This window comes from Myiozetetes cayanensis, unplaced genomic scaffold (genome assembly GCF_022539395.1).
Source record: "Myiozetetes cayanensis isolate MyiCay16 unplaced genomic scaffold, myiCay2020 scf68, whole genome shotgun sequence".
Lineage (NCBI taxonomy): Eukaryota > Metazoa > Chordata > Aves > Passeriformes > Tyrannidae > Myiozetetes > Myiozetetes cayanensis.
In genome coordinates this window covers 1-16909 of record NW_026087942.1, presented here as the reverse complement: position 1 = coordinate 16909, position 16909 = coordinate 1, and the positions used below count along the sequence as shown (strand labels likewise).

The 16909-nt window shown below is 62.0% G+C and overlaps 1 protein-coding gene across 1 annotated transcript; it reads right to left on the bottom strand.

The window, feature by feature from the left end:
• Positions 1–1056: 1056 nt before the first annotated feature.
• On the bottom strand, positions 1057–16409 carry LOC126651577 (maestro heat-like repeat-containing protein family member 1). The gene is made up of 9 exons (XM_050337535.1): positions 16158–16409; positions 15468–15656; positions 11501–11653; positions 10428–10563; positions 8534–8662; positions 6357–6422; positions 1970–3175; positions 1842–1935; positions 1057–1693 (listed from the first exon to the last, which is right to left on the bottom strand). The coding sequence occupies exons 1-7, from the start codon at positions 16407–16409 to the stop codon at positions 3090–3092; spliced, it is 1011 nt and encodes a 336-aa protein (XP_050193492.1). The 3' UTR covers positions 1057–1693; positions 1842–1935; positions 1970–3089.
• Positions 16410–16909: the final 500 nt, after the last annotated feature.

Genomic DNA, 16909 nt, shown 5'->3' with positions numbered 1-16909 from the left:
CCCACAGCCAGTGTCCCCCCCACAGCCACAGTGTCCCCCCAGACCCCCCACAGCCACAGTGTCCCCCACAGCCACAGTGTCCCCCCAGACCCCCACACACAGTGTCCCCCACAGCCACAGTGTCCCCCACAGCCACAGTGTCCCCCAGACCCCCACAGCCACAGTGTCCCCCCAGACCCCCACAGCCACAGTGTCCCCACAGCCACAGTGTCCCCACAGCCACAGTGTCCCCAGACCCCCACAGCCACAGTGTCCCAACCCCCAGCCACAGTGCCCCCCACAGCCACAGTGCCCCCACAGCCACAGTGTCCCCCACAGCCACAGTGTCCCCAAACCCCCCAGCCACAGTGCCCCCAGCCACAGTGTCCCCCAGACCCCCCACAGCCACAGTGTCCCCCACAGCCACAGTGACCCCCACAGCCACAGTGTCCCCCACAGCCACAGTGTCCCCCCAGACCCCCACAGCCACAGTGTCCCCCCACAGCCACAGTGACCCCACAGCCACAGTGTCCCCCCACAGCCACAGTGTCCCCCACAGCCACAGTGTCCCCCCAGACCCCCCACAGCCACAGTGTCCCCCACAGCCACAGTGTCCCCACAGCCACAGTGTCCCCCACAACCACAGTGTCCCCCCACAGCCACAGTGTCCCCCCCACAACCACAGTGTCCCCCCACAGCCACAGTGTCCCCAGACCCCCACAGCCACAGTGTCCCCCAGACCCCCCACAGCCACAATGTCCCCCAGATCCCCCCACAGCCACAATGTCCCCCCAGACCTCCCACAGCCACAGTGTCCCCCAGACCCCCACAGCCACAGTGTCCCCCCAGACCCCCCACAGCCCAGTGTCCCCAAACCCCCCTGCAGACAAGCAGGTGCCACCCCCAGAAGGTGTGAGGAGGAAAAAGCTTTATTTAAAAATAAGTTTATGTACAGTGTGTATGGGGAGGGGACACAGCCACATTCATGAGGGGGTCCTGGAGACAGGACCCCCATTCAGCACTGGGGAGCAGCAGGGGGTTTGAAGCAGCAGGAGGGGGGTCAGGATCCATCCTGCTCAGGGGGGTCCCAGGATGGGGCCAGCCCAGGGCTCCAGGGCAAGCTGGACCCCCTTTCCCCCCCATCCCAGAGCCCCCCCGGGGGGGGCAGGACCCTGTTCAGCATTGGGGGGTGCTGGAAGCAGCAGGGAGGGGGGGTCAGGATCCATCCTGCTCAGGGGGGGTTCCAGGATGGGGCCAGCCCAGGGCTCCAGGTCGAGGTGCAGCCCCTTCCCCACCCATCCCAGAGACCCCAAACAGGGGCTGTGCCCCTCGTGTGCCCCCCACCCCGTGCCCCCCACCCCGAGGGGGCCGAGGGAGCCGGGCAGGGAGCGCAGGAAGACGTGGAAGGGCCCGGGGGGGGGTCCTGTGGTGGGGAGGGACCCCCCCAGTATTGCTGTGGATGGAGATGGGGGGTCCCCAGGGCTCACTGGATCTGACCTGGGGGGTCCCCAGGGCTCACAGGATCCAAGCTGGGGGGTCTCTCAGGATCCGACCTGGGGGGTCCCCAGGGCTCACAGGATCTGACCCAGGGGGTCTCTCAGGATCCGACCTGGGGGGTCCCCAGGGCTCACTGGATCTGACCTGGGGGGTCCCCAGAGCTGGGGGATCTCCAGGATCTGACCTGGGGGGGTCTCCAGGGCTCACTGGATCTGACCTGGGGGTCTCCAGGGCTGGGGGTCTCCAGGAGCTGACCCGGGGGGTCCCCAGGGTTGGGGGTCTCCAGGATCTGACCCGGGGGTCTCCAGGGCTGGGGGTCTCCAGGATCTGACCTGGGGGGCTCCCCAGGGCTCACAGGATCTGACCTGGGGGTCTCCAGGATCTGACCTGGGGGGTCTCCAGGGCTGGGGGTCTCCAGGATCTGACCTGGGGGGGTCCCCAGAGCTCACAGGATCTGACCTGGGGGGGGTCCCCAGGGCTCACAGGATCTGACCCGGGGGGTCCCCAGGGCTGGGGGTCTCCAGGATCTGACCTGGGGGGTCTCCAGGATCTGACCTGGGGGGTCTCCAGGATCTGACCTGGGGGGTCTCCAGGATCTGACCTGGGGGATCTCCAGGGCTCACAGGATCTGATCTGGGGGGTCTCTGGACCAGGAGGTCCCAGGATCAGACCCAGGAGGTCCCAGGATCAGATCCAGGAGTCTCCAGGGCTCACAGGATCAGATCCAGGGCTCACAGGATGGGATCCAGGGGTCTCCAGGGCTCCCAGGATTGCATCCAAGGCTCACAGGATTGGATTCAGGAGGTCCCAGGATCTAGGGGCTCCCCAGGGCTCCCAGGATCCAGGGGCTCTGCAGGGCTCACAGGATCGGATCCAGGGCTCTCAGGATCGGATCCAGGGCTCTCCAGGGGCTCTCAGGATTGGATCCAGGGCTCTCAGGATCAGATCATGGGGCTCTCAGGACTGGATCCAAGACTCCCCAGGGGTGTCAGGATCAGATCCAGGGCTCTCAGGATCAGACCCAGGGCTCTCCAGAGGTGTCAGGATCAGACCCAGGGCTCTCCAGAGGTCTCAGGATCGGATCCAGGGCTCTCCAGGGGTCTCAGGATCAGATCCAGGGCTCTCAGGATCGGACTCAGGGCTCTCAGGATCAGATCCAGGGGCTCTCAGGGTTGGATCCAGGAGCTCTCCAGGGCTCTCAGGATCCAGGGCTCTCCAGGGCTCTCAGGATTGGATCCAGGGGCTCTCAGGGTTGGATCCAGGGCTCTCCAGGGCTCCCAGGATTGGATTCAGGAGTCTCCAGGGGCTCTCAGGGTTGGATCCAGGAGTCTCCAGGGCTCCCAGGATCCAGGGGCTCCACAGGGCTCTCAGGATCGGATCCAGGGCTCCCAGGGCTCTCAGGATTGGATCCAGGGGCTCTCAGGATCGGATCCAGGGCTCTCCAGGGCTCTCAGGATCAGATCCAGGGGCTCTCAGGGTTGGATCCAGGACTCTCCAGGGCTCCCAGGACGCAGGGGCTCTCCAGGGGTCTCAGGATCGGATCCAGGGGCTCTCAGGATCAGACTCAGGGGCTCTCCAGGGCTCCCAGGATCAGATCCAGGGCTCCACAGGGCTCACAGGATCCGCACCAGCCTGCCCAGGGTCTCGGCCACCTTGATTCTCACGGCAGGAACGGGGTCCTTGAGCAGCAGCTTCAGGGCTGGGGGGGCACAGAGGGACACGCTGGGGGGGGGGGCAGGGCTGGGACCCCCTCCCAGGGACACCTCAGCATCCCAGGGGTGTGGGACCCACCTGTGCCAGCCCCAGCCCAGCCCAGCCCAGGGAAAACAGGTTCCTGATGCTGTGCCCGGGACCCTCCTCTGCATTTAATCGAAATTTAAATTTTAAAATTACCTTTAAATTTAGTTGGGACCCTCTGGTGCCTTTAATTTGAATTTAAACTTACTCAAGATCATCCTGTACATTTAAATTGAATTTAAAGTTACTCAGGATCATCCTGTGCCTTTAATTTGAATTTAAACTTACTCAGGATCATCCTGTGCATTTACATTGAATTTAAACTTACTCAGGACCATCCTCTCCATTTAATTGAAATTTAAATTTTAAAATTACCTTTAAACCACCCTGTGCCTTTAATTTTAGTTTAAACTTACTCGGGACCACCCTGTGCCTTTAAATTGAATTTAAAGTTACTCAGGATCATCCTGTGCCTTTAATTTGAATTTAAACTTACTCAGGATCATCCTGTGCATTTAATTTGAATTTAAACTTACTCAGGACCATCCTCTCCATTTAATTGAAATTTAAATTTTAAAATTACCTTTAAACCACCCTGTGCCTTTAATTTGAATTTAAACTTACTCAGGATCATCCTGTGCCTTTAACTTGAATTTAAACTTACTCAGGATCATCCTGTGCATTTAATTTGAATTTAAACTTACTCAAGATCACCCTGTGTATTTAATTTGAATTTAAATTTACTCAGGACCATCCTGTGCCTTTTATTTTAATTTAGATTTGCTCAGGACCATCCTGTGCCTTTCCTTCTAATTTAGATTTACTCAGGACCATCCCGCGCCTTTTATTTTCATTTAGATTTACTCAGGACCATCCTGTGCCTTTAATTTAGATTTACTCAGGACCATCCTGTGCCTTTTAATTTAAATTTACTCAGGACCATCCTCTGCCTTTTATTTTAATTTAAATTTACTCAGGACCATCCCGTGCCTTCACTTTTAGTTTGAACTTACTCAGGACCGCTCTGCATTTACTTCTCATTTTAATTTACCCAGGACCACCCTGTGCATTCCATTTTACCGTGGCCTTTTGGGGCAAAGTGTGTCCCCCCCCAAAGTACTTTTTTTGTCCCCAAAAAGAGGGGAAGGAACTGAGGTTTAACCCCCCCCTTCCCTCCCCGGTGCCTTCCCTGCCACAGGCACAGAATCCTTGGGAATAACCCAGATATCCTCCTGTTTTGGGGGAGAACAAAACACCCCCCAGGACGGTGCTGGGGAGGCTCCTGGCCCTGAGCCCCGGGATGGGGGGCACTGGGGGCACTGGGAGGCACTGGGGGGCACTGGGAGGCACTGGGAGGCACTGGGGGGCACTGGAAGGCACTGGGAGGCACTGGGGACTCCCCACGCTGCCCTGGAGGTCTGGGCCGGGTTTGGAGCCCCCGGCCCTTTCCCGGCCCCCCCCTCCCCATCCCAGCGCCTGGAGCGGCTCCCGGGAGCGCCACAACAACCCCGGGCGCTTTTTCCTGCCCTTTTTCCAGGAGTTTGTTTACCTGGCACTGCCAATCCCCCCCTCCCTGTTCCCTCTGGATCCTCCACGGATCCCAATCCAAGCCCGGGGCACGTCCCGACCCCATCCCGGGGCAGGTCCCAGACCCATCCGGGCACGTCCTGACTCCCATCCTGGGGCAAATCCCGACCCCATCCTGGGGCAAATCCCGACCCATCCCGGGGCAGGTCCCGACCCAGCCCAGGGCAGGTCCTCAACCCAAGCTCCCACCCCGGGGCAGGTCCCAATCCCATCCCGGGGCAAATCCCGACCCCATCCCGGGGCAGGTCCCAAAACCACCCGGGGCAGGTCCCAATCCCATCCCGGGGCAGGTCCCGACCCCATCCCGGGGCAGGTCCCAATCCCATCCCGGGGCAGGTCCCGACCCCATCCCGGGGCAGGTCCCAATCCCATCCCGGGGCAGGTCCTGACCCCATCTCGGGGCAGGTCCCAATCCCATCCCGGGGCAAATCCCGACCCCATCCCGGGGCAAATCCCGACCCCACCCGGGGCAGGTCCCGACCCCACCCCGGGGCAAATCCCGACCCCATCCCGGGGCAGGTCCCAAACCCACCCGGGGCAGGTCCCGACCCCATCCCGGGGCAAATCCCGACCCCATCCCGGGGCAGGTCCCACCAACCCCACTGGGAGCAGGTCCCGACCCCACTGGGGGCAGATCCCGACCCCATCCCGGGGCAGATCCCGACCCCATCCCGGGCCAGATCCCGACCCAACCCTATCCTGGGGCAGGTCCCGACCCCATCCCGGGGCAAATCCCGACCCCACCCCGGGGCAGATCCCGACCCTATCCCGGGGCAGATCCCAACCCCACCGGGGGCAGGTCCCGACCCCAGCCCGGGGCAGTTCCCTCTCCCCCCAGCGCTCGACCAGCTCCCCCTCTTCTGCTGGAAGGGACCCCGGGAGAGCCGATGGAAAGAGGAGCTTTTCCTTTTTTAGCGTGGTTTTGGGTTTTTTTCCCTAAGCTCCTTTTGGAAGGCTCGGAAAGTTTCCGTGCCTTTTACCAGAGACTATGAGGTCACCGGTGACAGGGGGGGAAAAAATCCCTGAAATCCAGGAAAATCACTTAACTCCGCTCCCGAAATGCCACCGGGGCTGGGAGGGTGGGGGAGGGAATTGTGGTCTGGGGATGGAGCAGCCCCTCGGGAGAGACCCCCTGAGCCCCCCCCCTTCCATGGATTCCTACCAGGGATTGGGGGCTCTCCCGGGATCTCCCCCCAGGGACCCCCCCTGGGTGAGCCAGACCCCAAACAGCATCTCGGTGTCCCCACACTGGACCCCCCCTGAACCCAGACCCTCCCCCAAATCTCCTCCCAGCGGGTTCCAGGCTCATCCCAGCCATGGATTCCGGCTCCAGGGGCTCTCCAGGGGTTGGGGACACTCCCAGTTGTCCCCCAGCACACCCAGGGGCAGGGGGATCACCCCCCACCCTCCCCAGAGCCTCATCCCTCTGGGGTGCCCCAAATCCCTGAGCTGGTGGTCCCTGGGGGGAGCCTCGGGCACAGCTGGGGACCCCCACTCTGGGGGGGGTTCTGAGCTCTGGATCCAGGGGGAAAGAGGCATTCCCAGCCCCCACTCACCCGAAATGAGCTGGTCCAGGTCCACCTGCTGGCAGTGCTCCTCCTCCACGTGCAGCACCAGGAAGCCTGGGGGAGAATTCCAGAGGCAGGGATTGGTCCCCAGCCCACCTCGGGGCACCAGGAGGTTGGAAAAGCCACCCCTGAGCCCACCCACGGCCCCAGCACTGCCCGGGCCACCCCTGCCCGTGTCCCCACAGCGCCACATCCACAGGGATGCTTCCCAAGATCCAAGCTGAGCCTCCCCTGGCACCGGGAACCCAAGGAGGGGATGGGACCAGGGCCGGGCTGGGGATAGAAATGGGGTTAGAGGGACCCCAAAACCCCCAAATCTACCCCAAAACCAGCCAGAATACCCCAAAACTACCCAAAATACCCCAAAACCCCCAAATCTACCCCAAAACCACCCAGAATACCCCAAAACCACCCAAAATACCCCAAAACTACCCAAAATACCCCAAAACCCCCAAATCTACTCCCAAAACCACCCAAAATACCCCAAACACCCAAAATACCCCAAAACTCACCCAAATACTCCAAAACCACCAAAATCACCCCAAAACTACCCAAAATACCCCAAAACTACCCAAAATACCCCCAAACTACCCAAAATCACCCAAAACCATACCCCAAAATACCCAAAATACCCCCAAACTACCCAAAATACCCCAAACCCCCAAATCTACCCAAAACCACCCAAAATACCCCAAAACACCCAAATACCCTAAAACCACCCAGAATACCCTAAAAACCCCCAAATATCACCCCCAAACCAGCCAAAATACCCTAAACTACCTAAAATACCCCAAAACCAACCAAAATACCCCCAAAACTACCCAAAATACCCCAAAACTCCCAAATGCCACCCAAAACCAACCAAAATACCCCAAAACCACCCAAAATACCCCAAAACCCCCAAATCTACCCCAAAACCAGCCAAAACTACCCCAAAACTAACCAAAATACCCCAAAACCACCCAAAATACCCCAAAACCCCCAAATCTACCCCAAAACCACCCAAAATACCCCAAAACCCCCAAATCTACCCCAAAACCACCCAGAATACCCCAAAACTACCCCAAATACCCCAAAACCACCCAAAATACCCCAAAACTACCCCAAATTACCCCAAACCACCCGAAAATACCCCAAAACTACCCAAAATAGCCCTAAAACCCCAAAATCTACCCCAAAACCAACCCAAAATGCCTCCAAAACTACCCAAAATACCCCAAAACCCTCAAATCTACCCCAAAACCAGCCAGAATACCCCAAAACCACCCAGAATACCCCAAAATTACCCAAAATACCCCAAAACCCCCAAATCTACCCCAAAACTACCCAAAATACCCCAAAACCCTCAAATCTACCCCAAAACCACCCAAAATACCCCAAAACTACCCAAAATACCTCAAACCCCCCAAATCTACCCCAAAACCACCCAAAATACCCCAAAACTACCCAAAATTACCCCAAAACCCCCCAGAATACCCCCAAAACTACCCAAAATACCCCAAACCACCCAAAATACCCTAAACCCCAAATCTACCCCCAAATCCAGCCTAGAATAACCTCAAAACTGTACCCAAAATACCCCAAAACTACCCAAAATACCCCAAAACCCCCAAATCTACCCCAAAACCAGCCTAGAATACCCCAAAACCCCCAAATCTACTCCCAAACCACCCAAAATACCCCAAACCCCCAAATCGACCCCCAAACCACCCAAAATACCCCAAAACTACCCAAAACACCCCAAAACTACCCAAAACACACTCGACCCCTCACCCTAAACCAACCAAAATCCCCCCAAACCCCCTTGGGGACCCTCAGGACCAGTGTCACCCCCTGGTGACAAAGGCCACCGTGGGGTGACCCCAAGGGGAGGTGGCTTGGTGACCCAAGCGGGGACAGCACCAGGGACCACCTGGGGACAAGAGCGAGGTCTGGGGAGCCCCCAAACCCCCCCAAAATACCCCAAACCCCACCCTTGGACCAGTGTGTGCCCGTTGGGGCGGTGGTGGCACCACTTGGGGACACCCCAGGGGTGTCCCTGTCCCCAGGGTGGCACAGCTCGGGGCAGGGCACGCTGGGTGCCCCTGGCTGCTCCCAGGGACCCCCCCAGCGGAGCAGGGACCCCCCAGGACCCCCCCCCAGGACAGGGGACACGGGGACCTCACCGATGAACATGGGGGCGGCCGCCCGAATGTCCCCCCAGGGGCTCTTGAAGTAGAAGAGGTTGGTGGAGATGAGGCGGTTCAGCATCCTCGGGTAGCCTCCTCTGCACTGCGGGGCACCGCGGGGAAGGCCTGGGGGACATGGGGACGTGGGGGCCAAAGGGGACACGGGCCCAGTGGAGGACAGCGGGACACGGGATATGGGACACAGGGGGGACACGGGGGACATGGGGGACACGGGGGGGACACGGGCCCAGGAGGACAGGGGACATGGGGTGCACAGCCCAGGGGGACAGGGGACACGGGGGGCACATGGGGGACACGGGGCTCAGTGGGACACGGGGCCTCAGTGGGATAGGGGACATGGGGAGGACACCAGGGGGACACGGGGCTCAGTGGGGACAGGGACACGGGGGGACACGGGGGGACACAGCCAGTGGGGACAGGGGACATGAGGGGACACAGGGGGGACATGGGGGACATGGGGCTCAGTGGGGACGGGGGACACGTGGGGGACACAGGGGGGACACGGGGTCAGCGGGACATGGGGACAGGGGGGGACATGGGGGACACGGGGCTCAGTGGGGACGGGGGACACGGGGGGGACACAGGGGGACATGGGGGACACGGGGGACATGGGGCTCAGTGGGGACAGGGGACACGGGGAGACACGGAGGGGACATGGGGGGGACACAGGGCTCAGTGGGGACAGGGGACATGGGGGGGACACGCAGGGCACTCAGGGTGTGGGGGACACTCGAGACACACGAGACCCACAGGACAAGGAGGGACACACGAGACCCAGAGGATGGGGAGGGAAAGGGATGGACACAGGAGATCCACAGGATGGGGAGGGACAGGGAAGGACAGGGAGGGACACATGAGGCCCACAGGACAAGGAGGGACAGGACACACGAGACCCACAGGACAGGGGGGACAGGAGGGACAGGGAGGGACACACGAGACCCACAGGACAGGGTGGACAAGGAGGGACAGGGAGGGACACACGAGACCCACAGGATGGGGAGGGACAGGGAGGGACACACGAGACCCACAGGATGGGGAGGACAGGAGGGACACGGAGGGACACACGAGGCCCACAGGACAGGGGGGACAGGGAGGGACACACGAGACCCACAGGACAGGGAGGACAGGAGGGACACGGAGGATCCACGGGACACGGAAGGAATGCAGGGCAGCCCCCACAGTGACCCCATCCCTGTCCCCACAGTCCCCCACAGTGGCACCATCACCTTCCCCACAGTCACCCCACAGCCCTGTCCCCATCCATACAGCCCCAGCCCTGTCCCCACAGTCCCACAGCAGCCCCATCCCTGTCCCCACAGTCCCCACAGTGGCACTGTCACCTTCCCCACAGTCACCCCACAGCCCTGGCCCCACCCATACAGCCCCAGCCCCGTCCCCACAGTGACCCCATCCCTGTCCCCACAGTCCCCACAGTGGCACCATCACCTTCCCCACAGTCACCCCACAGCCCTGTCCCACCCATACAGCCCCAGCCCCGTCCCCACAGTGACCCACATCGCTGTCCCCACAGTCCCCCACAGTGGCACCATCACCTTCCCCACAGTCACCCCACAGCCCTGTCCCATCCATACAGCCCCAGCCCTGTCCCCACAGTGACCCCTATCCCTGTCCCCACAGTCCCCACAGTGGCCCTGTCCCCTGTCCCATGCCCAGTCCCCAGCAGCTGGCCCCATCCCTGTCCCCACAGTGACCCTGTCCCTGTCCCTGTCGCCCCACGCTGGCCCTGTCCCTGTCCCCACACTGGCCCTGTCCCCGTCCCCACAGCCCCACGGTGTCCCCGTCCCCCCAGCCCCACGGTGTCCCCGTCCCCACAGCCCCACGGTGCCCCCGTGCCCCCCGCCCCCCTCACCCAGGTGCTTGCAGACGTTGTTGATGAACTCCCCGAAGTGCAGCCCCCTGTCGTGGTGCAGGTGGTTCAGGAACATGTCCCGCAGCCCCTCGCAGCCCATGCTGGGCCCGCACAGCCGCAGGGCGAACTTGCAGGCCTGGGGGAGGGATAGGGGGGGTTTGTGGTGGGCACCGGGGTTGGCACCAAACTGGGACCCCTCTGTGTGGGCACCGGGGCTGGCACCAAACTGGGACCCCTCTGTGTGGGCACCTCCCTGGGACCCCTCTGTGTGGGCACCAAACTGGGACCCCTCTGTGTGGGCACCAAACTGGGACCCCTCTGTTTGGGCACCTCCTGGGGGCTGGCACCAAACTGGGACCCCTCTGTGTGGGCACCAAACTGGGACCCCTCTGTGTGGGCAGCGGGGCTGGCACCAAACTGGGACCCCTCTGTGTGGGCACCAAACTGGGACCCCTCTGTGTGGGCACCAAACTGGGACCCCTCTGAGTGGGCACCAAACTGGGACCCCTCTGTGTGGGCACCAAACTGGGACCCCTCTGTGTGGGCACCTCCCTGGGACCCTCTGGTGGGCAGCAGGACTGGCACCAAACTGGGACCCCTCTGAGTGGGCACCAAACTGGGACCCCTCTGTGTGGGCACCGGGGCTGGCACCAAACTGGGACCCCTCTGTGTGGGCACCAAACTGGGACCCCTCTGTGTGGGCACCTCCCTGGGACCCCTCTGAGTGGGCAGCGGGACTGGCACCAAACTGGGACCCCTCTGAGTGGGCACCTCCCTGGGACCTCCCTGGGCACCTCCCTGGGCACCTCCCTGGGACCCCTCTGTGTGGGCACCAAACTGGGACCCCTCTGAGTGGGCACCAAACTGGGACCCCTCTGAGTGGGCACCGGGGCTGGCACCAAACTGGGACCCCTCTGTGTGGGCACCAAACTGGGACCCCTCTGTGTGGGCACCTCCCTGGGACCCCTCTGAGTGGGCACCGGGGCTGGCACCAAACTGGGACCCCTCTGAGTGGGCACCGGGCTGGCACCTCCCCGTGGGTGAGGGGAGAGGGGAGAGGGGGGGTCTCCCACCTTGACCACGTCGGGCTGGGGGTCCTGCAGGTGCAGCAGCAGCGTGACCAGCCCGTTGAGCACCTGCTCCAGGAACGCTTCGCCCTCGGAGCCCCCGAAGCGCGAGAGGCTCCCGAAGAGCGCGATGGACGAGCGGCGCAGCTCGGGCTGCTCCTGGGGGGAACGGGAAGGGTTAATGTTTAGTTAACACTTTCACTGTGAGCCCACGAGAGCCCCCCTTACCCCCTGTGTTTTGTTCACTGTAAGCTGGACTGTTGGAGGAAGGCTGTGAAGAGTGGCCATTAATTATTAATTAATTCTGTATTAAGAGCATCAGACCTTAAAGGAACCACAACAAACACCAGGCAAAGAACTCAACACAAATCAATCTCATCCAGAGGAGCCAAGGCAGACATTGGAATAGGTAAAGCAGGCCTAGAGCCAAAGGTCTCTTCAAACCTGGATGATCAGGACACAGAACAATGGATAGAACAAAAGGATCACGGATGTCACCCGAGGGAGATGAGGAGGAAAATGCAGAGCCCAGGAACTCCCACCAAAATATTCCTCAAAACAGAGACCACGCCTCAATCTCCACCCCGACTCCACCTGCTATGAATATTGTAATCTAATGATGCAATAATATGAATATGCATGTGATTATGTTGTAATCATGATTGGAAATGTATAAATTGCTTGTTTTTACTGAACCACTTCGGAGCTTTTTGTCCAGCCTGAGCTGGAAGCTGCCCCGGCATCGTTAATTCAATAAATCCCTGCTGTTTATGGGCTCAAAATTCTGCCTTTAAGCAGTTTTTTTATCTGCCTTTTTTTTGGGCATCCTGGGGAGGGGGGCATGGCGTGGGCATGGCATGGGGATGTCCAACTGCCCCCACCCCCTGCTCCCACCCCTGCCCCCTGCCCCGCTGTTCTGGCTGCAGGGGAACAGGGCAGCACGAGGGCACTGCCTTGGGCTCAGCATCCCCCTAATCGGGACTGGGCCTCAGCACCCCCTCCTCAGGACCTCAGCACCCCCTCCCCAGCCTGCCCTGGTCCTTGGCACCCCCTCCCTGAGTCCTCAGCACCCCCTCCCCAGCCTGCCCCAGTCCTTGGCACCCCCTCCCTGAGTCCTCAGCACCCCCTCCCCAGCCTGCCCTGGTCCTCAGCACCCCCTCCCTGGGTCCTCAGCACCCCCTCCCCAGCCTGCCCTGGTCCTCAGCACCCCCTCCCTGGGTCCTCAGCACCCCCTCCCCAGCCTGCCCTGGTTCTCAGCACCCCATCCTGACCTGGTCCTCAGCACCCCTCCCCACCCTGCCCCAGTCCTTGGCACCCCTTCCCCAGCCTGCCCTGGTCCTTGGTACCCCCTCCCGGGTCCTCAGCACCCCCTCCCCACCCTGCCCCAAACCTCAAGACCCCTCCCCAACCTGTCCTGGTTCTCAGCACCCCCTCCCCACCCTGCCCTGAACCCTCAGCACCCCTTCCCCAGCCTGTCCTGGCTCTTGGCACCCCCTCCTCAGGACCTCAGCACCCCCTCCCGGGTCCCCAGCACCCCCTCCCCATCCTGCCCCCAGTCCTTGGCACCTCCTCCCCATCCTGCCCTGGGTCCTCAGCACCCCTTCCCCACCCTGCCCTGGTCCTCAGCACCCCCTCCTGGGGTCCTCAGCACCCCTTCCCCAGCCTGCCCCAGTCCTTGGCACCCCCTCCCCACCCTGCCCCAAGCCTCAAGACCCCCTCCCCAACCTGTCCTGGTTCTTGGCACCCCCCTCCCCACCCTGCCCCAAGCCCTCAAGCACCCCCTCCCCAACCTGTCCTGGTTCTCGGCACCCCTCTCCTGAGTCCCCAGCACCCCCTCCCCACTCCTGCCTTGAACCTTCAGCCCCCCTGCCCCACCCCTGGTACCCCCTCCCCACCCTGCCTTGAACCTTCAGCCCCCCCTGCCCCACCCTTGGCACCCCTTCCCCAGCCTGCCTTGAACCTTCAGCCCCCCTGCCCCACCCTTGGCACCCCTCCCCAGCCCACCCCGGCCCTCGGGCGCCTCAACTCCCACCTCTTATTTTGGGTTTGAAACCTGCTTTTGACAATTCTTCACCAGAAAACAGACCCCCCCACACACATCCCCTCTCCCCCTGCAGGGCTGAGAACAGGCTCTGCTGGGGGATAAATCCCCTCCCTCCCACCCCATCACTCCCCAAATCACAGCCCCCCCCTTGTCTCTTCATCCCAAATTTCAGCTGCTCGTTGCTCCAGGGGTGACAGGGAGCACGAGAGGGGGACGAAATTCAGGGATGGGGGTCCTTTGGGCCCTTTTTTTGGGGGGCAGAACAACAGTGGGGGGAGCTGGAAAACCCCTGGCTGTGGCTCTACCCTGGTCAGAGGAGCAGCAGGGACGAGACCCCCGAAGGCAGAGCGTGGGGAGCAGCCAAAGGGGGGGCCCAATCCCAGTGGGAAGATCCCAGTGGGACCAACAGCTCAGCACTGGGAGTGATGGATGAGGCTCAGGCTGAGCAGGGAAAGCACCAGGAATGCTGGAGGGGGGTTTAGGGTTGTTGGACAGAACCTTCCAAAGGCAGGGAAAACCCCCCCTTCCCCACCAGGACGGTGCCCCAACCTCCATCCCTGGTTCCAGACGTGTCCTGGAGATGCCAGGAACCCCCCTGGAGCACCCAGACACCCACCTGGAGCACCCAGATACTCCCCTGGAGCACCCAGACACCCCCCAGACACCTCCCAGGAGCACCCAGACACCCCCCAGGAGCACCCAGACACCCCCCAGGAGCACCCAGACACCCTTAGAGCACCCAGACACCCCCAGGAGCACCCAGACACCCCCCAGACACCTCCCAGAGCACCCAGACACCCCCCAGACACCCCCAGAGCACCCAGACACCCCCAGACACCCCAGAGCACCCAGACACCCCCAGGAGCACCCAGACACCCCCAGGAGCACCCAGACACCCCCAGGAGCACCCAGATACTCCCTGGAGCCCCCAGACACCCCCCAGGAGCACCCAGAGATCCCCAGAGCACCCAGATACCCCCAGGAGCACCCAGATACTCCCTGGAGCACCCAGACACCCCCTGGAGCCTCCAGACACCCCCCAGAGCACCCAGACACCCCCTGGAGCACCCAGACACCCCCTGGAGCACCCAGACACCCCCTGGAGCACCCAGACACCCCCAGAGCACCCAGACATCCCCAGGAGCACCCAGACACCCCCGGAGCACCCAGACACCCCCTGGAGCACCCAGACACCCCCAGAGCACCGAGATACCCCAGGAGCACCCAGACACCCCCAGGAGCACCCAGACACCCCCTGGGCACCCAGATACCCCCTGGAGCACCCAGATAGCCCACAGAGCACCCAGACATCCCCCAGGAGCACCCAGACATCCCCTGGAGCACCCAGACACCCCCTAGAGCACCTAGACACCCCAGGAGCACCCAGACACCCCCAGACACCCCAGGAGCACCCAGACACCCCTAGAGCACCCAGACACCCCAGGAGCACCCAGACACCCCCTGGAGCACCCAGACATCCCCTGGAGCACCCAGACACCCCTGGAGCACCCAGACACCCCCTGGAGCACCCAGACATCCCCAGGAGCACCCAGACACCCCCTGGAGCCCCCAGACACCCCTGGAGCACCTAGACACCCCCTGGAGCACCCAGACATCCCCTGGAGCACCCAGATACCCCCAGGAGCACCCAGAGATCCCCTGGAGCACCCCAGACACCCCCAGGAGCACCCAGACACCCCCAGACACCCCCTGGAGCCCCAGACACCCCCAGAGCACCCAGACACCCCTATGAGCCCCCAGACACCCCCCAGGAGCACCCCAGACACCCCCAGGAGCACCCAGACACCCCCCCAGACACCCCCAGACACCCCCCAGGAGCACCCAGACACCCCCAGACACCCCCAGGAGCACCCAGACACCCCCAGAGCACCCAGACACCCCCCAGGACCCCCCAAAGCCGCTCCTTACGCTGTCGAAGAAGGGGCGGATGCGGATGGCCACGTGCAGCAGCATGGACTGGATGTCCCTCTGCTCCAGGTGATCCAGCAGCTTGGACAGGCTGGACATGGCCTCCAGGGCCACCAGGTTGTGGGGGTCGTCCTTGTCGTCCATGCCCCCCACCATGGAGGCCAGGAGGGTGGGGCCGTGCTTCCTGACCTGGGGGGACAGGGGGGGCTCAGCCAGGGCAATTCCAGGGGGATGCAAGGGTGGATCCAGCTGGGATCGGGCTCTGCTCCCAGGGGAACAGGGACAGGATAAAGGGAACAGCCCCAAGCTGTGCCAGGGGAGCTTTATTTGGGATATTTGGGAAAACCCCTCCTGGGAAGGGGCTGCCCAGCCCTGGATCCCCATCCCTGGTGGGGGATTATTGGCCATCCCTGGGGAGGTGGCACTTGGGGAACAGTTTGGATTGAAGGAACCTTCAGGATCACCCAGTCCCACCCCTGCAGGGACACCTTCTGCTATCCCAGTCCGCTCCAACCCAGCCTGGGACGCTTCCAGGGGGGACGGAGAATCCTCTGGGAATCCCATTCTAGTCCCTCCCCGCCCTCCCAGGGAAGAATCCTTCCCACCATCCCACCCAACCCTGCCCTCAGCGAGCCATTCCCTGTGTCCTGTCCCTCCAGTTTCCCCCCAGAGCAGGGGAGCTGCTCCCACCTTCTCCGGGGATCCCGAGGCGACGTTCCCGAGCCCCCGCAGCGCCAGCACCCGCACCAGGAGGCAGGAGTCCTTCTGCCGCCCCGTCAGCGCGTCCAGCACCGTCTCCAGCAGCAGCAGGTCGTTCACCACCTTGCTGTTGAGGAGCTGAAGGAGAAAATCTCTCTCAGCAGCAGCCCCTGATCCGTCAGGGATGAGCCTTTTGGGGGGGTCGTTATTCCCGGGAAGAGCCTCGGTTTGTCCCCCCCTCATTCCCTCGCTCCACATCTGGATCATCCAGAGGGAAAAGGTTGGGGAGCCTCAGCCCCAGCACCCCCAGGCAGGTGTTTGGGATGGGGGCAGCCTGCAGTAATCCCTCGTGTGTGAATACAGGAAGCTTTGGAAGGCTGGAAATCCAAGCTGGGAAGAAGGGGAAGCTCAGGAGATCAGGAGAGCGCTGGCAGCCAGGAAAAAAACAGGAAAACCCTAGGGAGGCCAAAACCTCACCCCGAGGTCAGCTGGCAGGTGTGACAAGGTGGATCATGACACTTCCCTGTGGATGGAGGGTTCCCTGTGCTGTCCCCTCATCCCTGTAGATTGAGAGCCCTGAGCTGTCCCCTCATCCCTGTGGATTGAAGGTTCCCTGTGCTGTCCCCTCATCCCTGTGGATGGAGGGTTCCCTGAGCCTGTCCCCTCATCCCTGGGGATGGAGGGAGCTCTGAGGGTTCCCTGAGCTGTCCCCTCATCCCTGTGGATTGAGGGAGCTCTGACTG